Raw genomic sequence first — 27,738 nt, 5'->3', positions numbered from 1 at the left:
CCTCCCTGCCCTGATCACATGACGTGATCGGAAGAGGATGGTGAGAGCATTCACTGTAAAGGTGCCCATTAAAGGTACATATATTTCACCAAATGCAATCATCCATTTATTACTGGTGATGCAGGGAGATTTAAAGTGTTTTTATATTATCTTTTTTTGGGGGGACCCATCCCTAATAGTTTGCGATCATTCTATCTTTTGGCTTCAAAATGGATTACTCTAACTGGGCAACATTTGTTGTGTTCTCATGTCTTGTTACTGCCCACTAATCAATCATAGATTGCTTGGCTATATTTGTGTGCTGTGGATAAATAACAGGAGCACAACTATATGATTTCTGTGAAATTAGATCACCTTCATCTGTCACACCATAAAATGTTCATCTCCTGCTGCATCCTCTTTTGATCTAATCCTTAGAAGGTGATTTGTAACTTTTTATAAATTATCAACACACTGCTACAACCATCCCCTCAGATCAAGCATTCAAAGATGTAAATCTGTGTGGCTAGATTTGTAAAAAAAAAAAAAAGTCTCAAACGCTATTAAAGCCCCCATTCACTCTCCTGGATATTTCATAGTTTGTGAATAGGGGGACTATGACGTTACACTATTTTCATATTTGATACAGCTGTTCCAGAGAAAATCCCTTTAGAAAAGTGAGTCAAATGATCAAGACACACATGTGCAGAAAGTATGGAGCTGCCAAAGTCATGTAAGTTTTTCCTCTGCCCAGACCTTTACGTGACTCCTCCTGTGCAGGGATGAACTCCGGACAAGATCTGAATGAATTTCATCCCCAATTATTGCACCTGAGAGTGTGCGAGTGTGGTTTGGGGGATTAAACTCACCCAGCAGCCTTTTTCTTTAACCTGTCCCACACTGCATTCTAAGCCACGTTCACGTGACTACACTTCCACAGGTTGAAGGAGGAAGATAGTAGTCACGTGACACAGCTTGGGACGGGTTAAAGAAGAAGGCTGCTGGGTAACACACCCGCTCAGCTGCAATAGTCAGGAGGATGAGATCCGAATGAAAACTCATTCGGATTTCATCCTAATTTGATCCGGAGATCATCACTGCTCCTGTGTAGTGCAGTGGGGTGTAAGCAAGGTCAGCAGGGTGTTCAGTTCACAAGAAATGACGTGAAGGGGTAGAGTTTGGACACCCTAGACTACTGGTTAGTGCAGCCAATCTGAATCTGACATTCACATGGGAAATCAGCATTGCAAACCCAGCCAGCCAGAAAAAAAAAATGAATAGGGCAAAAATGGCTTATGTGTATTGCGAATTAGGATATATATCGCACAATATATGGTTTAAAAACAACAACCTCCCAAAACAAGGGCTTTATCGCTGAATTCTACAATAAAACTTCAATAGCCTTCAAGTTTACATTACAAAATCTCTATTTAGTAAAGTTACAGTCTCAATATGTACACTTTAACCTGTACAAGCATACCATGATGTGTGAACTCAAATCTATATACATATACAGTGGTATGCAGATGAACTATATACAACAGTAGTGCCAACTTCATCTAGGAGATACAAAAATATAGTGGAAAACACCAACTGTTTAAGATCAACTTATGAACGTTACATGTCAAATAATGGGCCAAAATATAACTGAATACAAAAAAAAAACAAAAAACTAAACAGTGAATCGGACATACCACAATTCTATATACGCATGGTAATAAAGGAGTACAAAAATGTATCAGTTCATAGGACTGAGATGGTCCAGGACCTAGAAAAATGTAGCTCTGCACCAATCAGATCCCAACAGAGAATAAATAGGATAGTCTTTAGGGGGCCAAGCCCTAATCGGAGTCACTGCTGCTGCTGGAAGAGTCTGTGGACATAACTTCAACATCATCTTCATTCTCCTTATTGGGGCCAAGAGATTCCATGAGGAAGTCGTTGCTGTGGTTTGGAGGTAACATGTTCATGGGTAGGTCATTGGATTGCCATGGATACTGTGGAGCCAGGACATCTAGAAACAATTGAAATACAAACCACACGTTTTTAACACGGGATAAAATGTACTGCTCACAAAGGTATAGAAATTAAAAAGATCTTGCTACAAAATCTGAGACATTGGCTCAACCAGCAAATATACCAGAGGAGCTTGATCATGTTTAAAGTGGACCACCTCTGTAAATTTTAAAGTGAAAGAGAGCCAGAATGACGCTTAAAGTGCCCATTAACGGTACAATTTTTCACTAAATGCGATCTTTCAATGCGATTTGAACAATCGTAACTAATCGGAAGGCAATTATCAATTGTTCACATTTACTGAACATTTCTTTCTTTAAATTTGATCATAAAATCCAACTTTCAGATAGATTCTATCCTATTTAGCAATCGTAAAATAACTGTTCCTTATCGCTTGCCTTCCTAAATGGCGAATACAAATTGATCGTAAAAAAAATTACATCAAAAGATCACTATTACAAACCCCTCCCCCCTGTTTTTTTAATTTAATATAGCAACAGCTGACTACTTCAGACGTTTAAAGTGACAAAACGATATACACCTTTATTTACCCGGGGCTTTTTCCAGTCCATAGAAGTCTGTGTGTCCCTCGCCGCAGGTCCGCTGTTCTCCAGAGTCCCGCTGTCAGCCCCATAGTGGATTTTCTGTGCATGTGGCCTCTCACTAACGCTACTGCACATGTGCACAACACTCCCAGCAGCGGCAGTGCAGTCATGAGGTGCTCGCGCATACACAGAAGCCGTCACCGACCAACTACAGGGCTAACAGTGGGATACTGGAAGACAGCGGACCTGCGGCAGGAGGACACACAGACCTCTAGGGGCTGAAAGAAGGCAAGTAAAGCTGTATATAGTTTTGTCCCCTCAGATGTCCTTTAACCATTTCAGCCCGCAGGTTGTTTTCACCTTCTGAATGAGAGGAATTTTCACATTTCAGTGCTTCTCCCTTTCATTCCCCAGTAACTTTATCACAACTAAGTTCCCATTAATCTAATGATTGGCGGCGTGAGCAAGCGGGAGGGAGCTCGTTGGCAGAGCTCCCAGTGTCCGTCAGTCACTGAGCCAGCATACAGGGCTCACATGGATGTTGAAAAAAAAATACCCTGCTAACAATTAAAAATAAATACTCAGTGATTCTTCTGTTTGTATACAGTAACTACTATGGGGTACTTAAAAATGTTCGCGATAGTGGTCCTCTAAGCAGCAGGGAAGCTTTGTGGCAGCTCTTTAATGCAGAATACTGTGGCTGGCACTGCACTTTCTTCACCTCTCCAAGACAGGCCGGCTCAGTTAAGGTGCTCCATGGCTAAAGAATATTTAACATAAGTGACTTTAAAACAAAAACATGGAGCGCTCCATAGTGCATTAACATAAAAACTGTTTATTTCGCAATTAAAAGTTATACTCACAAGATGTGTGAAAAATGTTCGCTTATCAGCGGCAAGCAGCGGCCTAGTGGTCCTACCGACATATAGTTTGGAGCAGTTGCAAGAGAGAAGGTATACTACATGATCGCTCCCACAATTAATAAATTCTTTGAGCTTAGTGGCTTGCTGGTCACGATCCATTATTTCTTTTGTTCTGTGTCTCATAAACGGACAGCACCCACACCTTTTGACATTACATCTGAAATTACCAACAACGGTGGGGAACATGTTCATGTTCTTCACAGTATTGTTTCTAATATTGCTGGGGGCAATACAATTCTTAATTGACTTGGCCTTCCTGAAAATAATTCCAGGTTGGTCCGGTAGGGAATTTTTCAGAGGCGTGCTGTAGCTTGTAGCGTCATCTGACAAAGGCGCAGAGCGCCGAAACGCGCAATGACACTACAAGCACGTCTAGAGTAAGCCACGCCCCCCCCCCCCCCCCCCCCCCCCAGAGACGAGCTACGGAAACCATCGTACCGCACTGCTGGCCACAGTGCGAGAGCCAAAGCCGCTGGGGAGTTAAGCGGAGGGGCTTGCCGCTGATAAGCGAACATTTTTCACACATCTTGTGAGTATAACTTTTAATTGCGAAATAAACAGTTTTTATGTTAATGCCCTATGGAGCGCTCCATGTTTTTGTTTTAAAGTTGTACACACCCCAGAGATTGGAGCTGAGCCGTGCATTTGGAATATAAAGACAGCAAAGATTGGTGGAACTGTTTTGAAACCAGGATTCGAGCACAGGGGCTTTTTGTGGATTTCTTTGAACATAAGTGAGCCTATGAACCTGGTCTGGTTTTGGTAAAAAAAAATGGTCTGCTATCTGGTCCAACTAGGAGGTACTTTGGAGATGATAGGTGGGGCAGGATGTGGTTGGGAGTGTAGGTAGGGCATTATCTGTATCTCTGTTTCATGAGAAATGTCCGTTTGCCATAGCATGCAGCCTATTATCAGACCACAGCAACTGGCCAATGGCCTGACCTTTTGGCATGTCTGGATACGATCTGAAGTGACCCAGGCAAGGACTGAGAACTTTGAGTAGCTGACTGCTTTTATTAAATCCAGCACAGGTTTGAGGGATCATTTATGTATTCCAGCCTGATGTACGCTTATAAATCAGGCATTTATGTGAAATAAGTATTTTCTTGTCAATGTAAATAATTACTCTGAAAAGCGCTTACACAATTAATAGATTACCCACAGAGATAGAACAAAAAGCATCCGGGCACCAGCAACAGCAGTGATGCTTAGTAAACCTTTATTCCATCCCCATACCGCATGACATACAAAGTGCAATGCCTAACGTCGTTTCACAGGATAAACCTGCTTCCTCAGAGGCAACCTTGGTTGCCTCTGAGGAAGCAGGTTTATCCTGTGAAACGACGTTAGGCATTGCACTTTGTATGTCATGCGGTATGGGGATGGAATAAAGGTTTACTAAGCATCACTGCTGTTGCTGGTGCCCGGATGCTTTTTGTTCTATCTCTGTGGATTATAGTTCATTTATCTGGAGGCACAGCTAGAGTGACCTGCTACCCTCTGCCCGTCTACAGTCCGCAAGCATCTTGTGCCAATCAACTCTTTCTTTTTGTTGAATTAATAGATTACGTTTGAGCTCGAGTGTTGTAAACCACAATGTATTGGGATGAACACTCTTCCCTGCTATCCTTTATACCCCAGCATCCTACGGTTCAGCCATGATTTAGCTGGTTATAAGCTGTAAATAAATGGTTAATGCTTCTCTCAGTGTACCTGGAAGTCTCCCTGCCGCCAACGCATCTCCAGGTAAATGACCATTAACACCATTTGTAGGTAGATTGCTCATCTGCCCTAATAATCCACTCCGCATCTCCAGATCTGTAGGGTAAGGACGACGTGGATCACCTACGGCAGGAAAGAAAAAGGTTATTCAGCACTCTATATTATTTTAGTCTTTTATACCTGCTGTATCAATTAGTGTCTTCTGAAAAGGATTAAAGTCAAAACCCCATAAGATCCCAGGTCTAATCCACTCAAAAAAGATCTCTGAAGGGTGCTTTCACACTGTGCACAATGCGTTACAACACTATTGTAATGCGACTGTGCACATTAAAGACGTGCAGTGAAGCATACAGTACAATTAATGTATGCTTCAATGCCATCATAAACGCACACATTGTCCAGTGACCGCACTGCAACAGGAGCCACCGCAGAATACACTATGTGATTGTACCATAGAAATATAATTTCAGCGCGTTTGTCTCTGAGGGACAGTGGCTCACTTGACTAAGTAAGGCTGTGTTCCCACTTTAGCTGAGAAATGACTTTTTTTTTTCTCCGTTCTCAGCTAACTAACAAAAATATTGAACAGCTCCTATTTTATATATAGAAGCATGGCAAGGAAATGAACAGCGCTACTTAAAAACAGATAAGTGCCTACCTGCAAAAGAGTGCAAGCCCCACTTGTGGGATAAAATACACACCTAGCATACACATGACCTGTCTACCACTGAAGGATGTTAGTTTCCTGTAACAGCTTGCATGCAACTTGTTAAGTACTCGTCCCTCCCACTGCGGAGAAGTCATCCTTGATGGGAGGGGACCTAACACTAACTAAATCCTAACCTATGCATATGCATAGCCTGGGTAAAATTGAAAATTGCGCAAAAGGTGGATCAGCTCATCACCAGGCCGCCTCCGAATGGCCTCCAATCAGAGGTGCGCTGAGCCCCCCCAGAACACAGAAGACAGGTCATGTGTATGCTAGGTGTGAATTTTATCCCACAAGTGGGGCTTGCACTCTCTTTCAGATAGGCACTTATCTGTTTTTAAGTAGCGCTGTTCATTTCCTTGCCATGTACTAATTTAATTCATTTTTGGTCAGCTGCTCCCACTTAACAGCTTTGCTTTTGATGTATATGCAGAGCTTCTGTTTGGGTTCAAGGTGCGTTTGCAGTTTCTGGGGGGGCTCAGCGCACCTCTGATTGGAGGCCTGGTGATGCGCTGATCCACCTTTTGCGCAATTTTCTATATATAGAAGCAATTCAGACTTGTCAGTCTGACGGATCCATGGAATCGGTTGCGGTAAGCAGGCCACACTTCTGTTTATACGACTATAATACCGAGCAGGTGGATGCATTCCCCATAGTGCATATGGTGGTAACGCATCTTCCCCGGGCTCCAGCCAGACCACAGCAGACACTACATTGTTCACTCCCGCTGGCCGCATGTGGTTTGACGACAGGAACTGAGCCCAAAGCTGTGAACTGGGAAACAGACTAAAGAGTTTACCTGGGACCCAGGTAGGAGGAGCACACACTGCATTGCTGGCACTGATCCGATGTGCATATTTAATCAGCTCTTCAGAAGAGATGGCACCTGGAAAACATGGACAAAACTAAGGTATAAGCACTATATGTTTTACATAATTTCAGAAGTTTATAGATAGAAAACCATAGTACAGGATCTGAAGTTTAACTGTGGAGATAAAGGTTTATTTAAAGCTAATGATCAGTCAACCCTTTGCACCGCTTGAACCCTTAAAGGGACTCTGTAACAACAAAAACCTCCCCTGGGGGGTACTCACCTCAGGTGGGGGAAGCCTCCGGATCCTAATGAGGCTTCCCACGCTGTCCTCTGTCCCACGGGGGTCTCGCTGCAGCCCTCCGAACAGACGGCGACAGAGCCGACTGTAGCTTCAATATTTACCTTTGCTGGCTCCAGCGGGGGCGCTGTGGCTGCTTTCGGCACGGAAATAGACGGAAATACCCGATCTCCGTCGGGTCCGCTCTACTGCGCAGACGCCGGAAACGTGCGCCTGCGCAGTAGAGCAGACCCGACGGCGATCGGGTATTTCCGCCTACTTCGGAGCCAACAGCAGTCAGAGCGCCTGCGCAGGAGCCAGGAAGGTAAATATTACGTCACCGCTGCACGGAGGGCTGCAGCGAGACCCCTGACGGATGGAGGACGGCATGGGAAGCCTCATTAGGATCCGGAGGCTTCCCCCACCCGAGGTGAGTACCCCCCAGGGGACGTTTTGTCGTTACAGTTCCTCTTTAAATATAAATGACCAGAGTACATAAGGCTTGGAAGACACAGTTCGCTTTTGATCAGTGCAAGGTCTCATGACTGATCTCGGATCCCTTTTCGGTTTCCGAGGCTGCAGCCTGAATCAGTGGTCCCAGACAGGGACAAGCACCAGAGCATGCCTGCACTTCAGCTGCATCAATTGCAATATTTGCAGCTCAGGGAATGTGCTGCCTAAATACTTATCCTTTACCCGTTTTCCATATCCTTAGCTGGCTGCATACTGAAGAGAACTTTAACCTCTTGAGGACTGCAGGGCTAAACCTCCCTAGTGACCAGGACATTTTTAGTAAAAAAAAGGCCACTGCAGCTTTAAGGCCAAGCTGCAGGGACGCACAACATAGCACACAAGTGATACCCCCCCCCCCTTTTCTCCCCACCAACAGAGCTCTCTGTTGGTGGGGTTTGATCGCTCCCCCCATGTTTTTTTTTAAATATTGTTCATGTTTAAAAAAAAAAAAAAAAAAAAAAAAAAAAAAAAAAACACACTGTTCCTTTAAACCCCTTCCCTCCCTCCCTCCCTCCCCCAGCCAGCCAATCATGGCGATCAGCTCTCATAGGCTTCACCCTATGAGAGCCGATCGCTCTCTTGTCCCCCAGGGGGACAGCCGTGTCACACGGCTGTCCCCAGTACAGTGCTGCTGCTGATCGCAGCGCTGCACCATATAAATAGACGGCGACCACGCCGTCTACCAGTCTCCCGAGCGGCATAACATTGCATAACAAAAGTAGAAAACCTCCCATCTGTACAGGATCCATTCAGGAAGTCCAAATTTTGACTGCATTGCTAGGCTGTAAACTGGATAACCGATTACCTGAGCAAGACAATAGTGCCATGGTGAAGTTTATGTAGAGGTAGAACTATTTTTTCCAAATAACTAGCAAGATGCCCTTATTTATTTTGAGACAATACAGCAAGTCTAAACAGATGAAAGAATTGATGGCTGCCGGGTAAAGCACTTGATGCCACTAGAAGGTGTCATGCGGTACTATCACCTATCAAAAGCAGTCGCCTCTCAACACTAGAGGTCACCAGAGAACTATTCATTTTTCTGACCTGGTGTAAATTTTGTGGCAATGTCTATGCAGCTTGTTACTGGGCTAATCTCCTCTCATTTGCCGAAATTTAAAGCTAAATACACTTTCAATTTTGGTAGCCAACAGGGATTGGGACTCCTTTGGGTGCAAGTTCAGGGCTGACTTCTGTACAGATGCATTACTAGCCCAATTGCATACTCTTTTTACTTCTGTACAACTTAAAATGATTCGATTTTCCCTCTGGACGAGGATAGGAAAGCTGGCAGTGATGCGCTATTTTGCACCTTACCCAGAGAACATACTAAGAAAAATTGTACGGTGCAGATTATCACTGTGAAAAGGAAGAGTGGTTACAACAGGCTAGTGATGGTCACGTAGATGCAAATAATTTTGGGTTGATGCAAATGTATGCAATTACCCAATTTTATGGAGATTGAAAATGAACCAATCAAATTTTACCTCAGCAGGATTTGATTGGTTCATTTTAAAGCTGCATACATTTGCATTAAAATTTGCATCAACTCAAAGTTATTTGCATCTACTTGACCATCACTACAACAGGCTGTGGATAGGGATGAGAAGTGTCCATAGCCAACATAACATGCTGGAACCACTCTTCATCTGTCCCACCTTAAACACAACCATACTAAACAGCTAATACAATACTTGGCCACAATCAAACATCACTTCATCTCGAGGGAAACAAATATCCCTGTGCCTGGGTTGGGGGTCTGTGTTGCCAAAGGTTGCAACAACTGCAGGCAGGTAGCAAGTTAGAGTCGGTCCATACTTCTCCCGTTCCAAAACGGATCCATGTCAAACGGATCAGTTTTTCTGAAAAACAGATCCGTTTGACACAGATCTGATATGGATGATAGGACACGTTCTGGTCCACACACGCATCGGCATTCACGTCGCTGCTCACCTCTCGCCCCACCGTTCGGTCACTTCCACAGCCTGGAGGCCAGCAGAAGCGTGGCTCTCCATAGGCTGCAACAGGCCAAAAAGGTTCGGCTTCCAGCATATCTGCAGAGCTTTAAAAACGTTTCCCTTTTTTCTGATTTTTCTCGTTTAGGAATAGTGAAAATTTCTGATCATTTTTTTTTTATTGTATGGGGTGTGGCAATTTCTATTAGACCAATAAAAATTGTACACTAGAACTCAACGTGAGGACAACTTTATTAGTTATATGTAGAAACAAGGAAGAAGTAAAGGAAAAAAAATTGAAATGTATGAGCAAACAAAAGGGTGCGTAGGACAATGTATACATTGTAAAGGTGGTTATGTTAGAAATATTAATGTAACAATAATGTGTTAAGCCCAATCTACATGATACGATTCTATTTACAATCTGATTAAATCCGACATGTCCGATCAGGATTCGATTCAAATCGATTTGCTATTGCAAAACAATGAAGCCTATGACAGACAATTGTGTTGATTGGCTGGTGGGGAGAGGGAGGGAGGGAGGGAGGAGGGAGGGAGGGAGGGAGGGAGGGAGGGGTGGGAAAAATAGTAATATTTTGTTTTATTTTTAAATAAATATTTATAGAAAAATAAATAAACATCCTGGGAGCAATCACAGCCCACCAAAAGAAATCTCTGTTGGTGGGCAGAAAAGGGGAGGAATCACTTGTGTGCCGAGTTGTACAGCCCGGCAGCGAGGCCTTAAAGAGGAGTTGTTAGGTATAGGGTCTCAGAGAAAATAAACACCTATATCAGTAGCTAAAGATTGGCTGTACTTACATTACATATGCATTTCACTGTCCACGTTTGGATTTCACAGAATTTGTATATAGTATATGCAGAGAATGATGCTCCTGACAGCTCATGGCAGGTTCCATGTTTGTGAAGCCAAATGTGTCGTCATGTCCTGCCTGCTTCTGATCACAGAACAGCTCATACTGAATAACACTAGTTTGCAGTGAATATTAATGAGCCATGTGGCTAGGAACAATAGCGGACTCCTGCAGTGTACGCTGCCCCGAGATTTATCTGTGCTGTGGCTGGACTGAGTTTTAGAAGCTGCTGAAACTTGATCCCGTCTTCTCCTTAGCAGCCGAGGGGAGGGCCCCAGAATGCTTTGCAGTATGTTATGCGGCTTGCGTCCTGCTTAGGTCTAAGCTGTGCTGATAAGCACACATCAAAGGTAAGAGAGATCTTTATCTTCAGTAATGTCTTTTTGGCTTCCTTCTAAACTGTTTAACACAGGAGACTAGAGGTTTAAATTAGCTTCTGCAGCCTGACAGTTACTCTTTAATTGTAAAAGAAATAGCCTGCTGTAGGTGTAAGCCTACAGCCCTCAAGAGGTTAAACCAGTGGTTCTCAAACTTTTCCGGGTGAAGGCACCCTTGGCGATTTTGAAAATTTTTCGAGGCACCCCTATGGGCTGTCGATCTACCGTCACTCCCCCGCTCCGTCCGAACAATCTAAATTTACAGTCCGATCATAATTTATGATTGATTTATATTATGAATCGAGCAAAATTACGATCAATGCGGCTCATGGAATCACAGATGACCAACAGATATGATCACAATGATCAAATCCGTCAGAAAAAAAAAATTATACATGTTTGGCCAGCCTTAGACAGACCGACCGACCACCCACTCTTTCTCATCAGTGTCACTATCAACAATAATTCCCCCACAACAAACAGCATCACCAGTTACATTACACACAGCCCTACCACACATAATCATCCATCACAAACCCTCTCCACCTCACGAAAAGGCAAAATAATTACACCCCTCCCCTCACCAGGTAACATCATGTGTGGGGCCTGAGAGTAACCCCCCAAATAAGAACATGTGGGGCCTGAGAACATCACCATACCCCCCCCCCCCCCCCCATTAGAAATGTGTGCGGTTCTTCACCACGCTACCTGTGCCCCCCAACCCCCCTCCTTCCTGCCCGAGGGGAAGGTGAGAATCCTTTACTTTGCGCTGGCTGGAGAAGGTAGGCAAAGTACACAAGTGGCACAGCTGGCTGCCTGGCTCTCTACTCGTAAGATTTTTTGACGCATTTTTTGGACAAACACTGCCGCTGATTACTGTGCTCTGTCCCCAGCTCACAGCGATGTGGGGCTCTGATTGGTCCGCTGCGCTCTCCTGTGGGTGGATACACAGCGATGTGGGGCTCTGATTGGTCCGCTGCTACCCCCTGTGGACGGATACAGTACTGCTGCTGTATCCGCCCACAGGAGAGAGCAGTGGACCAATCAGAGCACGTCATCGCTTTGTATCCACCCACAGGAGAGCGCAGCGGACCAATCAGAGCCCCACATCGCTGTGAGCCGGGGACAGAGCACAGTAATCACCGGCCATAAATGTACACAAACACACAAAGCATGGCAGAGTGCGGCACCCCTGAGAAGTGTCTGCGGCGCACCAGGGCGCCGCGGCACCCACTTTGAGAACCACTGGGTTAATCAATGCACATTGCCTGGCAGTCCTGCGGATTCTCTGCCTATAATACTTTTAGCCATAGAGCCTGAACAAGCATGCAGTAGATCAGATGTTTCTGACTAGATTAGCTGCCTGCTTGTTTCAGGTGTGGGATTAGGACACAACTGATGTCAAAACAAATTAGCAGAACTGCCAGGCAACTGGTTTTGTTTAAAAGGAAATAATTATGGCAGCCTCCAAATCTCTCTCAATTCCCTTTAAATCATATTACATCCAGTCATCCAATACAAAGTGGTGTAAAATGCCAAGCAGGTCAGTTCAATATCTATTAGAATTAGCCAAATAGAAGTATTGTAAAAAAAAATAACGACCAAACCATCTGCTCTTAGAAAAAGCACTGCTGTCAGCACTGTGTGATGTTGCTGCAAGGTTGGCGCAACACAAATTACAAAGGATCCTGAAGAGTGATGTTAATCATGATTATGCAATAACATACATTTATAGTACTCAGTTGTGGGCACTAACCTTTTCTTGCTTTATCTATTGACTTCAGCTTTTCCTTCGCTTGGTACACAGCTGTTGCCTGTATAAAACAAATCCGTTATCACTTCAGTGTATCTTTATATCAAGCTGTAGGCAGACAGAAAAATAGCTGCAGGTTTGATTAATGCAGCTCTGTATGTTCTTTACAGATCATTTCAGGTGACAAATGTTAAAAGTGTGTACTCAAGTTTAGTTTTTCCCCTTGTTAGGATGTAGATCTTTTGGAGGTGCCCATACATCGCTAGACTGACCAAAAGACTGGGATATTTGTTGGCTGCCCATACACCACAGGCCAATTCCCGATCAATTTCAGCATGAAATCTCTTGACACCATATCCAAATGTTAATGTCCCCCCCAGTGCATTGTAATCTTACCTGCTGAAGTGGCATTCCTCCGTTGTCTCCCACGAGCACTACCACTACATGGGGGTGTATACCATGTGGCATGCAGATCAGATGTTTGAACGCATTTGCCTCATGCTTGTTTCAGTTGTGTGAATCAGACACTAGTGATGTATGAAAGATCAACAGGACACCCAGGCAACTGGTATTGTTTAATACACTCCCACTTCAGTTGTCCTTTAAAGGATACCAGAGCCGAAAAAGGTTGGAGAAACGGGGGTGGGGGGGGGGGGTTGGGGTATTTAGGTGTAGGTGGATCTGTCCTGATGGCCACTACTCCCCCCCCATTCTCCACTGACACCTCTTTCTCACCTAAAGAACCCCCCAGCTTCTTCCGGGTTGCCGGGAATCACCATCGCTGTGCAGACGTTGGCCCGGCTGTGCGCTTCCTACAGCGCCTGACAGTGCTTTGCACATGTGCATGACGTCATGGACATGTGCAGGTTACAGCATATACAAGATAAAAGCGTGCACCTTCCGTCATTCAAATATTTACTTGCAAAGTGTCACAGTCCATATACATCATAGGTCTCAAACTCAATTTACCTGGGGGGCCGCAGGAGGCAAAGTCATGATGAGGCTGGGCCGCATAAGGAATTTCACAATCGCGGCGCATCGCCGCCTCTGCCCGCCCCTCTCACTCTTCCTTCACAGAGAGGGGCGGGGAGAGGCGGCGATCCGTGCGGCAATTGTCATCAGGAGGGGCAGAGCTGAAGCTGAAAGCTCTGCCCCTTCCAGGAAATGCCAGCGGATTGCCCCCTGGGTGATTTGGGGGCTCTGCAGCCCTCGTTTAGCGGCAGGGATGTAGCGGATTACTTGGTAGCACTGAAGCGAACTATAAGGAAGCTTTTGCGGGCGAGGGCCACAAAATATTGTATCGAGGGCCGCAAATGGCCCACGGGCCGTGAGTTTGAGACCCCTGATACATCAGGTGCCAAGCCAGTGTGCTATTGCTGTAAAGCCAGGCATATCTTACTTGTCCCGGTGTCTTTAGGATGAGAAAGTTATCAGTGGAGAATGGGGGGGGGGGAAGAGCGGTAGCCATCAGGACAGCTCCCCCACGTTTCTCGCTTTTTCAACTGTAGTATCCTTTAAAATTGTATAGATCCCGTTTCCACAAGCACTAAATTGCTCTGTTTTCTCACATACAAAAACACAACCAAACAACAGCCTATTAAGATCAATAGGCTGCTTCAGATTCACACGTGGGAACAAAACATTTTGCGGCTGCCACAGTTCCATTGTTGTGCATTGGCACATCAGGGGGATTAGGATTCACAGTGGAGCGGCACTCAGTTGACAAGACAAGACAAATAACATTTATATCGCGCTTTTCTCCTGGCGGACTCAAAGCGGGCATTAAAGGACCACTCCAGCGAAAAAAGTAAGCAGTTAAAATCTGACAGAACCGACGGGTTTTGGACTAGTCCATCTTTTCATGGGGGATTTTCAGGTATTTCTTTTTTTTTCAGAAGCATTTCCTGAATGTCAATTTAACTGCTAAAATAGTAAGATACCAGCCAGCCTCCCTACTCACTTACACACTATTTGTCAGTTAGACTTTGCAACTGCTGTTCAGAAAATGCTTTTGAAAACAAAGAAAACCCTGAGAATCCCCCATGAGGAGATGGACTGTCCCAAAACCTGTTGGTTCTGTCAGATTTTAACGTCTTACTTTTTTCGCGATCATGGTGGTCCTTTAAAAAGAAAGTGCCTTGCAAAATTAAACTGCATCAGAAAATAGCTAAGTTATGCTTACCAGTATGTGTTCTGCCTCTTTCAGCTGCTTCTGTAGCTGCTGGATATCACTGTCTCTCTTCTCCACCTCCTTTTCCAGCAGCTGCATTTCTTGGTGGATTTTGCCCTGGTTATATGCCACCTTCATGAGTTCCTGAAATTCTGCATCCTTCTGTATCAATAATTCTAAAATCTGTCAAAAAGATTTCACGTTAAAGAGCTGACTGAAGCTTGCTGGAAAGCAGAATATTTACACTGAACATTTTCCTCTAGAGAACTGTTCTATAATCAGAGATGGGCAATAAGAGGATAATTATTACAGCTTGCATGCAGACTGGAATTTGCCAAACAAATGTTGAATACACTTTGCATTGAATTTGCACGCGAGCCACGATTGGAACTTCATTGGCCATCTCTACTTTTATTAACCACTTCCGGACCACATTGGTAGAAATCTAGGTCCTGCAGGTGGCTGCGGGGCTCTGACAGGATGTAGATTTCACCTTCCCCGCTGTGTGCTCCCGCCGATCTCATCACTCTGCACCCACCGCAGTTCTCTCACCCTGCTGTCTATAAAAACGGCAGACCTCTGTGAGCAGGTCAGGAGCTGCTTTCATTGGCCCCTGACCGCCTGATCACTGTGAGCATTGATAGACAGCATCAGGAGCCAATAAAAGCGGCTCCTGACCGGCTGACAGCGCTCTTCCGTCATAGAGACGGCAGAGAGAGGAGCCTGCGGGGGTGAAACATCGCCGTTACCGGCAAGAACGGTGGGTATATGCGGCGATTCGTCAGGAGGCGCCATTTTCTGGTCCTTAAAGAGGCACTTCAGCCCAAACAAACATACTGTCATTTAGTTACATTAGTTTTGTTAATTAAAATAGATAGGTAATATAATTTCTCACCCACCCTGTTTTAAAAGAACAGGCAAATGTTTGATTTCATGAGGGCAGCCATCTTTTTGGTTAAAAGGAGGCGACAGGGAGCATGAGACAGTTCCAACTGTCCTGATCACCCCACCCAGTTGCTAGGCAACGTGAACAACATAGGAAATCCCATCATGCTTTGCACAGCATCAGGGGAATCAGTTTTCTTTGATGGGTGGAGCTTAGCTAAAAATGCAGCTAAAAATGATGCTTTGGTAAGAAAAACAAAGTTCTAATGCTGTGAAACTGTTAAAGAAACACCAAGCCTTTTCAGTTCTGCTGAGTAGATTTTTAGTCCGGAGGTTCACTTTAACCTCCTTAGCGGTAACCCCGTGCTGGACACGGGGTAAGCCGCCGGAGGGTGCCGCTCAGGCCCTGCTGGGCCGATTTTCATAATTTTTTTTTTGCTGGACGCAGCTAGCACTTTGCTAGCTGCGCCAGCACCCCTATCGCCGCCGGCCCCCACCCGATCGCCACTATCTGATGCGGCGCGCCCCCCCCCAGACCCCGTGCACTGCCTGGCCAATCAGTGCCAGGCAGCGCCGAGGGGTGGTTTGGGACTCCCAATGTCCCAATGGCGACGGGGGAAGCCCTCCAGGATATCCCGTTCTTTGAACGGGATTTCCTGATCGGAGATCGCCGAAGGCGATCGAAGTGGGCGGGGGGATGCCGCTGAGCAGCGGCTATCATGTAGCGAGCCCTGGGCTCGCTACATGATTTAAAAAAAAAAAAAAAAAAAAAAACCTGCTGCGCTGCCCCCTGGCGGAATTTTTCATACCGCCAGGGGGGTTAAGGGGCCAGAGACTGCCGGTACGCAAAGGGTTAACAGAATGATCACTTGATGTGCTACTGTTATACAAACATGGAGTCTGAAGAGATACAAAATACCACTGATTGATCAAACTTGCAGCCAGGTATTAGCTTTTTGCAGAAACACACTAATGCCTGGTACAGATTACAGACTACTTCCCATCAGATACATGGGTCGAATCGATTATTTCCAACAGATCCGATCTGACTTCTGATCGATTACGGATGCCGCTGAATGTCGCAGTAGTCGTGACCCCTCCCCTCTCATGCAAACGTGTGTCCTGCAAGATGATGCTTCTCACTCCACCCTCATTCAATAAAAGCACACATATCTGTACCTTCCTGTCAGTGGGCTCTTGCATTGCAAGTGTCATTCTACAAAAAAAATGGGGAAGGCTTTTTTTTTTTTTTTTTTTTTTTTTTTAATATAATTTTGCATACAGAAACATTTAGAACATTTGTTAGGTTTCATCACTGTCTACATTCCTAATGTGGAGAGCTCTTCTCATATCCTGTCATCCAGTGGCGTAACTACAATTCATGGGACCACCCCTCCCCCCGCCCATTGTTCACACCCCTTCCCTTTCCTCCCCTTGGTGACCCTCGCAGCCAGGGGGCCCATTTCACAAGGGTCATAAAACGAGTGTGGCCATCGGGATATTCACACCCATAACAATTAAAGCCACAAAAACACCTGATCTGACGTATAGTCCCCTGTATCGGAGGAAGGGAAGGTTAGTAGTTGGGGCCCCCTGCATGTGCTGCTCCCCTCTAGTTACAACCCCGGCTGTCATCCCAGAGGTCAAAGGAAGTGAGGTAAGCTCTACTATTTACTACAAAATAACTTGACTAATACAAAGAATGGTTAATATCCTATACATGATTTTGCATAAAGTCCCATAGTTGAATTTCCCACTCCTCCTAATGTGTCACCAGCAGCAGAAAATGAGAGGAATCACTGCATCAGGGACACAGAATCTTCCCAAAACTAAGACAAAAATGTTTTCATAGTGGTAGCTATGATAGCTACTGGAGTTGCTAATATGCCTACTATTATTGATACTACTGTGTCTCCCCTGCGCGCGATGCATCATAATGTCCTTTCATTTATGCACACTTGTACTTTGTTATACTTGACAAGACTTGTAGGAGGTGTCCAAAAATATCTGATCTTGAAATAATCATAAAGTTTAGGAGTAATTTGATCTTATCTCCGCCAATGAACAAACCACATTGGCAGAAATCATTTTAATGATGCACAAGACAATGCATTTCATGGGTACTGGCCTGCTTCCTCAGGTCAATAACAAGTGCCCAAGTCAGAAGCAGTCACAGGTGTGGGCACCTTGTTATACTTGAAATTTTCAATAAAAATTTTGAAACCAAAAAGGGATTTCATAGTTACCAAATATACTAGAGTATTAGCTGAGTTTTTGAGGCCCACAAAGTGGTCCAAAAGGGGGGGGGGGGGGGTTGAGTCTCAGCTTATACTCAAGTCACGAGTGCACTCTCCTAACGGCCACGTGCCCCCCTCCTCCACTAGATATTTCTTCTCCCCTCCCCCTCCAGAACGGAATGTGTGCCAGCTTTAAAAGGTGTCCTCTGTGCCCCCCTTGAGTGTTCCTGATGGGATATGTGCAGCTGTGTGGGCTACCTTTGCATACGGGTCCACCATTGGCACTCCTCTGTAGCCAAACTCAGTAACAGCCTCATTGTTGAGACACGTTCTAATGGCTCATTGCATCAGGTGCAGCATTGCAGGAAACAGGGGTGAGACTTCAGCTACAGAGGAGTGTCAGCGGCAGACCGGTAATAAGCACAAGCCCGCACGACCCAAGTCGCGCTTCACTGCGCATACGCGGCCTGGCTGCGCACTCCCAGGCCAGGAGCATTTTGCAATGGGCCACCCGGCAAAGGACCGAGCAGCCTCAATGGGGCTGCAGGAAGCCACAGATGAGTATAACACCTGAGACTTCTTTTGTCTCAGGTTCACTTTAAAAGGAAATAAATATGGCAGGCCTATATTCTTCTCACTTCAGGTGTCCTTTAAAGAACAAGTGACACCCATGCTAACCTAGAAATAAAAAACACATATATAAGTAGATAAATACTAGTTCTACTTACATAACAGATGTATTGCACTGTCCATGTTATGATTCCTGTCAATTTTATAAAGGAAAAGCAGAGAATCCTATTCTAGGCAGTTTTCATTTTGTTACCTTTGACCTCCTGACCATTTTCTCCCTCACTTTTTCTCCTGTTGCTAATTGTGTATTCGTCACCCGCCCTCCTCCCAGAGTCTTCAGACACTCCCACTGAGGTGTATACTAGGAAGTTCATTGTCTTATGCAGGGCTGTATTTAGGGTTTGGGCTCCCCTAGGCACACCAAACCTATGGCGCCCCCTAGGAGAACGGCGGGAAATGGGCGTGGCCACAGAATGCAGTGGGCATGTCCATAACGCAGTGGGTGTGGCTAATTAAAATATCCTAGTAAGAGTGCAGCCCAAAGTCAGTGGGGCCATGGTTTCTCCCTGGGTATGAGTAAAGTGACCTTAAAAAAGCAAGTAGGAAATGTCCCCCCCTCCCAAAAAAAAAAAAAAAAAAACACCACATTAGCCAGTGTTCTCTCACACAAAATAGTCGTAGGTATTAGAGTGTGAGCTCCCCTGAGAAAAGTCAGTAACATGACTGTTCTCTGCAAAGTGCTGCAGAATATGCCAGTGCTATATAAATACATAATAATATGGTAGGAAATTAGACTATGGGAGAATTAGATTGTAAGCTCCTCAGAGGATAGTCAGTGACATGACTACGTACTCCGTGAAGTACTGCTGAAGATGTAAGTACAATATAGTACAGTAGTATGGCAGCATGGTGGCGTAGTGGTTAGCACTCTCGCCTTGCAGCGCTGGGTTCCTGGTTCGCATCCTAGCCAGGTCAACATCTGCAAGGAGTTTGTATGTTCTCCCTTTGTCTGTGTGTGTTTCCTTAAGACACTCTGGTTTCCTCCCACATCCCAACAACATACGTTACAGATAAGTAAAATGTTAATTGGCTTCCCCTAAAAATTGGCCCTAGACTACGATACATACATAGACATATGACTATGGTAGGGATTCGATTGTGAGCCCCTCTGTGGGACAGTTATGTGACAAAACAATACATACTCTGTACAGCGCTGCGTAATATGTTGGCGCTATATAAATAATTAGTATAAGTACAATAGCCAGGTCTATAGGTGTCCAAATGTAGACATACTATAGGTGTCCCCAGTATAGATATCCAGGTCTATAGGTATCCCCAGTTTAGGTAGTAGTCAGGGGCGTAACTAGAAATCACTGGGCCCCCTTGCGAGAATTTGGATGGGCCCTCCCCCCCATAGGTGCCAAATAATCATAATGTGGCAGTGTTTCACCATAAAATAATCGCAATGTGTGCAGCATTTCAGCAGAGAATAATCACGAGTGTAACATTTCAGCAAAGAATAATCACAACGTGGGCAGCATTTCAGCAGTAAATCACACAGTGGGCAGCATAACACCAGTGGGCTGGCTGAGTACCTGGCTGGGTGAGCGGGTAGTGGGCTGGCTGGGTAGCTGGGTGAGCAAGCAGTGGGCTGGCTGAGTAATTAATTGCAGTATTTGTATAACGCTGGCTGGGAAAGCGGGCAGTGGGCTGGCTGGGCATGCGGGCCGGCTGGGTACCTGGCTGGGCATGCGGGCCGGCTGGGTACCTGGCTGGGCATGCGGGCCGGCTGGGTACCTGGCTGGGCATGCGGGCCGGCTGGGTACCTGGCTGGGCATGCGGGCCGGCTGGGTACCTGGCTGGGCATGCGGGCCGGCTGGGTACCTGGCTGGGCATGCGGGCCGGCTGGGTACCTGGCTGGGCATGCGGGCCGGCTGGGTACCTGGCTGGGCATGCGGGCCGGCTGGGTACCTGGCTGGGCATGCGGGCCGGCTGGGTACCTGGCTGGGCATGCGGGCCGGCTGGGTACCTGGCTGGGCAGCGGGCTGGCTGGGTACCTGGCTGGGCATGCGGGCTGGCTGGGTACCTGGCTGGGCATGCGGGCTGGCTGGGTACCTGGCTGCGTACCTGGCTGGACAGCGGGCTGGCTGGGTACCTGGCTGGGCAGCGGGCTGGCTGGGTACCTACCTGGTTGGGCGAGCTGGCTCCTGGCTGGGTAGCTGAGCTGCAGTTGCCAGCGCGTCCTTCGCGCTTCTCCCGACTCGCTCCCGCCCTCCAGCAGAGTGGCAGACATGATCCTGAACTCTGCATGCCGCCTCCTGGTCTAGAGACGTCACTAGACCAGGAGGCGGCATGCAGAGTTCAGGATCATGTCCTGACTCCTGGCCGGCCGCTGCCACTGTGCTGGAGGGCGGGGGTGAGAGCTTCCCTCGTCATCTGTAGGTGCGCTCTCCGCCGCTCCCCCCGCACGCCCCCCCCCCCCCCCCCCACCCCCCCCAACTAAAAAAAATAATAATAATTTTATGAATAAAAAAATAAAAAAAAATTATTGAACTATAGGTGGAGGAGGAAATAAAGGGAAGAGGATGATTATAGAAAAAAAGATCCCCCAGCATGCAACTTTGTGGCAATGGCTATTATAGGGCCAGTGCTCCTAAGGCATGTGATAACGCCAAACAATAACAACAGAAAAAGCGTTGAATGCAGGATTAGCATCTTTATCATTCAATACACTCAGACCAGTTGCTGTTGAAATTTGATTTTTATGTTGACAATCCCGCTTTAACAGAGCTTGTGGTGTTAGCGAGACTGCAGCAGAGCAAAAAGACACACAGATCTGAGTGGCACTTTAGTTCTGTGCATGTGTCTTTTTGCCAGGACATAGGATGAGTAGATTTAGCTCTGAAGTACTGGCGAAGGCATGTGAAGAAAACTTACTTGATTTTCTTCCCCTGGTTGATTTAGCTTCTGGTTCCGGGAAAGCGCCAACAGCTCTATTAGCTCTCTGTAAAAGATGAAATTAGTTTGACAATATATTAACTATTTAAAGAAAACCTGAACTGAAATATAAAAGTCAAAATAAACATGCACAAGTCATACTTACCTCCCGTGTAGTCTAATTATCAATCTCTTTCTCCTTTCCTGCATCCTATTTGTCCACTGTGATCAATGGGATTCTCTGTCCACCATTTTGAAAATGGCCATTACTCCATAACAGTTTTCTGGTCAGCACACAGTTAAACTGTAACATCGCCCGCTTGAGCCATGGGGAAACATGGACAGTTCTCCTCTCAGCTATAAATGACAGCAACTGATATATTTCAGTTCTGACAAAATGTCAGAACTGGAAGGGATCATTGCCAGAAGAAAATGGTGAGCTGAGAGGAACTGATGGCAAGGTAACTATGTAATGTTTATTTGAAGTTACCTCATGTGTTTATTTTAAATACTTTTACTCAGTACAGGTTCCCTTTAAAGAGAAACTCCGACCAAGAATTGAACTTTATCCCAATCAGTAGCTGATACCCCCTTTTACATGAGAATTCTATTCCTTTTCACAAACAGACCATCAGGGGGCGCTGTATGACTGATATTGTGGTGAAACCCCTCCCACAAGAAACTGAGTACGTACTCCTGGCAGTTTCCTGTCTGTGAACCTTGCTGCATTGTGGGAAATAGCTGTTTACAGCTGTTTCCAACTGCCAAAAAAACATGCAGCAGCTACATCACCAACAGTAAAAATGTTCACTGGAGTTCCTCTTTAAAGGGGTTCTTCCGCGAAATAGAAAAAAAATAAAAAGTGGTTTATTTATAAACTATTAAAAATCCTCTTCAAATAGTGCGAAAAGTGTTTTTAAAAAATGAATAGTTTCATCAAAGTAACACGTAATGTAATCAGTGACAGATGTCGGCCAGGGAGGCCAATCCATTTGTTAGGGGGTTTTTTTTTTGTACTATAATATCACAAACATAACTGCTGCGTACCTAGTTGACAGTTCTGTAGTCCGTTGCTGTCAGGAATGGCTCTTACAATTAGAATAACGGCTGTTATCTCCCGGAGCTCTGCGCAGTTATTTATTTTAGTTTCACGGAGGGAGAGCGAGGACCCCGGAAGCAATGAATCAGGCAGAGAGAGAGCAGCTGATCAGTGAGAACGTAATTTGTTGACGTCGTTGCCCGGCAACCAGACTACGGCGTGTATGCAGAATCCTCTTTATCTCCTGAAAGCGAGTGATCTCTTTGTCGCTGCAAGATTTATGGGTTTGTGTTTTCTTATTAACTTTTAGCTGCCTGGAGAACTCAACACAAACCAATAAATCTTGCAGCGACAAAGAGATCACTCGCTAGAGGATTCTGCATAGACACCCTACGTTCTCACTGATCAGCTGCTCTCTCTCTGCCTGATTCATTGCTCCGGGGTCCTCTCTCTCCCTCCGTGAAACTAAAATAAATAACTGCGCAGAGCTCCGGGAGATAACAGCCGTTATTCTAATTGTAAGAGCCATTCCTGACAGCAACGGACTACAGAACTGTCAACTAGGTACGCAGCAGTTATGTTTGTGATATTATAGTACAAAAAAAAAAACCCCCTAACAAATGGATTAGCCTCCCTGGCCGTCATCCGTCACTGATTACATTAGGTGTTACTTTGATGAAACTATTCATTTTTTAAAAACACTTTTCGCACTATTTGAAGAGGATTTTTAATAGTTTATAAATAAACCACTTTTTATTTTTTTCCTATTTCGCGGAAGAACCCCTTTAAGAAGAAAATCGTGTATGGTTGGCATTAGTCAGCATAAACACACCTGATTTAGAAAACTAAACAAGAATATACCCTAATAGAAAAGTATAAAACTTAGCTTTTAATGAAGTTACATTAAAACCACATCATATTTACTAGCTTATTTTGTCAACTGTGAAAAATGTGGACTGGAGGAAAGAGCGTCCTGGGTCAAAAGACCACCCTCCTAGTTCACACTAATATCCTAAACCCTACACCAAAACTCAACATGTTTCGTTTCCTATGATGGAAACTTCGTCAGGAGTGATAATGCCCTAGTGATAGAGTGATAAAGTGCTACATTGAGAAGATACAATATAAACTTTCACATATTTACAAAGAGTTAGCAAAATAGCAGAGTTGTGGCCGCTAAACCAGCAGCCTGCTAAATGATGTCTGTCCAAGCTTTCCTTTTATAGAGCAGTCACAAGCCCAGAGGATGTTGGGTAGGGCGGGTACCTTCCACGCCTACCATCCTAATCAGGAAGTAGTATCTAATTGGACTAAAAGAAAGTCCATCAGCAAATTGGACCAATAAGAAGACATGTCTATAGCAACCAGTACATTCTCAAAAATGCTCTAAATGTACCTGTATACAGCCAGGGACCACTTGAATCCAAGTACCCCATCCCCCCAATCCCGTACATTCAGCCGGCAGGAGAAGCCACGCTTAGACAGTACATAAAAGTACCTCTACGTATTTCCTGTTCTCCTATTGGTTGATGCGTGTGTAGGAGGCGGGAGAGAGCGTCATTAGGGAGGAGAGGAGTGACACCAAACCTAGCCAATCAGGCGCTTGGGTCTTCCCTGCTCAGCGCTTGTATCATACACGCACAGGGGAAAGAATAATAGGCGTCACTTCCGTATTGTACGGACAAGCAGAGTTGTGTGGGAGGTTGCCATAGTAACATGTCACATGGGCTGTGACGAATTTCGAAGAGAGCGTTTCATTGGTTCACGCTCTGTACGCATCAGGTTGCCTAGGAAACACATAAATATTAGGGAGAAGATGTAAATACCGGGCAAAACACTCTCCGTTTACACCTTATCCACCACACATCATGCAAAGCATTGGTCGCATTGGCAAGATGTAGATACCCATATTATACCCATTAGTCAGCATATACAGAAATAAAGCCTTTTGCAACATAACTGTACCTAAAGACTAAAATTGTGCTTAACCAGTTGAGGACCGCAGTGTTAAAGAGAAACCGTGACCAAGAATTGAACTTCATCCAAATCAGTAGCTGATGCATCCTTTTACATGAGAAATCTATTATTTTTCACAAATGGATCATCAGGGGTCTCTGTATGGCTGATATTGTGGTGAAACCCCTCCCACAAGAAACTCTGAGTACGTACTCCTGGCAGTTTCCTGTCTGTGAACCTTGTTGCATTGTGGGAAATAGCTGTTTACAGCTGTTTCCAACTGCCAAAGCAGCAAGTAGCAGCTACATCTGCCAGCAGTAAAAATGTCACCATGTGATAAATGGCAGAATGTAAATCAGGGATTTAAAATATTTCACAATGGGCAAACACTGACTAAATCATTTATACATAATTATTGTAAAAATGAAGCACTTTTTATAACATTTTCACTGGAGTTCCTCTTTAAACCCTGCTAAAGACCAGGCCATTTTTTTTTTAATTGGGCCACTGCAGCTTTAACTCAGCACACAAGTGATTCCCCCCCCCCTCCTTTTCTCCCCACCAACAGAGCTCTCTGTTGGTGGGGTCTGATCGCACCCCAGGTGTTTGTTTTTTTTATAAATATTTGTTTATTTTACTAATATTTTTTACAATATTTTTATTTTATAATTTCCCCTCCCTCCCCCGCCAGCCAATCAGCGTTATCGGCTGTCATAGGCTTCAGCCTATGACAGCCGATCACTTCCCTGCCTCTGGAGGGGACAGCCGTGTCACACAGCTGTCCCCAGTACAGCGCTGCCGTAGATCGCAGGGCTGTACACGGTAATTAGATAACGGTTGCGCCATCTAGCAGTCTCCTAGCGGGGATAGTCGCTGGGAGACTGAAGGTGGAGCAGAGCTCCGTCATTCATGCGGAGATGCGCGCGCAATCTCCTGCAATACCCGCCCCAAGGTCCTTACGCCGATCGAAGTTAGGCAGTCCTGGGGCTGCTGCCGCAGCCTCGCTCATCAGCGTGACAGTTGGCAAGCGGTTAATATGATAACATGGTGGTAATTCATGCTGATTGCTAAATATGGCAGTCAGTTCCATATTTTTCAAGATTTAAAGTGAACCCAAGGTGAGAGGGATATGGAGGCTGCCATATTTATTTCCTTATAAACGATATCAATTGCCTTAGCTGATCCTCTGCCTCTAATACTTTTAGCCATTGATCCTGAACAAGCATGCAGCAGATCAGGTGTTTTTGACATTATTGTCAGATCTGACAAGATTAGCCGTATGCTTGTTTCTGGTGTACTTGAGACACTACTGCAGCCAAATAGATCATCAGGGTTGCCAGGGAACTGGCATTGGTTAAAAAGAAACAAATATGGCAGCCTCCATACCACTCTCAGCACAGGTTCACTTTAAAGAGAAACTCCGACCAAGAATTGAACTTTATCCCAATATCCCAATCAGTAGCCGATACCCCCTTTTACATGAGAAATATATTCCTTTTCACAAGCAGACCATCAGGGGGCGCTGTATGACTGATATTGTGGTGAAACCGCTCCCATAAGAAACTGAGGGCCGTGGTACTCCAGGCAGTTTCCTGTCTGTGAACCTTTCTGCATTGTGGGAAATAGCCGTTTACAGCTGTTTCCAACTGCCAAAAACTATGCAGCAGCTACATCACCTGCTAACAGTAAAAATGTTCACTGGAGTTCCTCTTTAAGATTGCCAATGACATGGAAAAATATTGACCTAATGCAAATATTAATGCTCATCTTATTTAGATTTATGCAGCATGAAAATGGACCAAATGCAACAACATTTGATTAGTCCTTTTTCAATGTGAATGGAGCTGCATAAGATAACAAACATTTGCCTCAACGTCTAACTATTTGCAGCTCATTGACGCTTTCTACTGTACACAAAAGCCAAACAATCCTGATGTATATTCAAATAAATGTGAAGAAGAAAATTATTTTGGAAAAAAGGAAAAAAAAAGTAATTTGCTTGCTCATCTCTAAGTGGGATATGGAAAGTAGTGAAAAAAATACATGAAAATGTGTAGCCTTTTTCCAACCTATAAAAACGAAAGTTTTTCTTGAAAATAAGGTTCCCTTTACAACTAGTAAACTTCAAGCTAATTTGACTAGTTTCTAAGCCACATACACAGCAGGAATCATGATCTATGCACAGGGCAGCAGGCAGAGGCATTGCCAGGCATGGCAGATCTTGGGGGGACATCTAGAAGAGTAGATATAATCCCTGGAAACCAGCTGCCAGGAAGCTCGGTTTAGGAATGAATGAGCTCCAGTCAGAGGCATCACACTGGTACTGACGCTGTGTGGTTACTCAGCATCTAAGCCAGCCCCGACCCCGCAACTGCTGAGGAAGGAAGAAAACAGCCAATATAATCATCACCTGGACAAGACCTCCACATCCTCCAGCACAGACAGCAGCTTCTCCTTCGTACTCTTCTCAGCGGCCGCCATCGCAGCTCTGTGCGCACAACATGCAAGCCATAGAGCAGCCCAAACCAGAGGATAGAGGAGACCAGCGCTGCCTCAGGCTGGCCTATTTCCCGGCAGCGCCATCTGTCGGGGAAGCGCTAATACTGCCACTGTCTGCAGTAAAAGCATTGTCATTCGTGAGTATGAGTAATGAGTATGGCGCCCCCCACTGAAGAAAGTGAATAAGAATATCTGTGAAGTTTACAGTTTATATACGGACTGCGGAATCATTATGTATAATTTATGTATCGCTGATATTTTGTTACAGCGCACACTGTTTCTATAGAGCATATGAAACAAATTATGTCTCCATCTGTCCATTATATCTCCCAACTGACCCTCTTTTGGAGGGACAGTCCCTCTGTCCTTCGTTCTTCCTCATTTGTCCTTCTTATGCAGAGATGTAAGTAGATATAAGTATGTTTCTACTGAATAATTTGCTTAATTGAGCTTTAGTCCCATCCTTTAAATTTATATATTTCTTATTTTCAAGTGTTAATTTGAAGGAGAGTGAACCAGGAGGATAGAAAGGACCAGTCTGGTTTGAATTATAAAACAACATCTTTTTTCTTATGAAATCTTTATGGTATGAGTGACTGGGGGTGTGCCAATGGCATGATTAGGTATGTGGCAGGGCCGTGCCATAATATCCCTCTTTCTTATTTGAAAATGTTGGGAGTTCTGTCATCAGAAAGAAATCAACATACAGTACCTGTATGTTTTTAAATGTAGAAGGGTCATTACATTGTAACTATGGTAGAATTTGGAATAGATTGTGAGTGAGCTCCTGTAAGTGACATTTAGGCTGGGACCACACTTGTTAAATGCATGTGCGATTTCTCGCTATGTGAAATTGCACGCAATTCTTTTCAATGGTAATGCAAACTTTTGTCCGTAAGTCCGTGATTTTTTTTGTCTGTAAAATACTTGCACATTAAAAAGTGAGTGAAAGACAAGACTAAAGACTGGCTCCTGCACACGTCCAAACA

General features: G+C 45.0%; 1 protein-coding gene across 1 annotated transcript; it reads right to left on the bottom strand.

Moving 5' to 3' along the window:
* Positions 1-1,388: 1,388 nt before the first annotated feature.
* Positions 1,389-26,780, bottom strand: MED4 (mediator complex subunit 4). The gene is made up of 7 exons (XM_068265207.1): positions 26,661-26,780; positions 21,256-21,322; positions 14,639-14,809; positions 12,460-12,517; positions 6,695-6,781; positions 5,177-5,308; positions 1,389-1,993 (listed from the first exon to the last, which is right to left on the bottom strand). The coding sequence occupies exons 1-7, from the start codon at positions 26,729-26,731 to the stop codon at positions 1,821-1,823; spliced, it is 759 nt and encodes a 252-aa protein (XP_068121308.1). The 5' UTR covers positions 26,732-26,780; the 3' UTR covers positions 1,389-1,820.
* Between the last annotated feature and the right edge of the window lie 958 nt (positions 26,781-27,738).

Source organism: Hyperolius riggenbachi, chromosome 2, assembly GCF_040937935.1.
Source record: "Hyperolius riggenbachi isolate aHypRig1 chromosome 2, aHypRig1.pri, whole genome shotgun sequence".
Classification (NCBI taxonomy): Eukaryota; Metazoa; Chordata; class Amphibia; order Anura; family Hyperoliidae; genus Hyperolius; species Hyperolius riggenbachi.
Note: the sequence above shows the minus strand (reverse complement) of the source record. Positions and strands in the feature narration are given on the sequence as shown.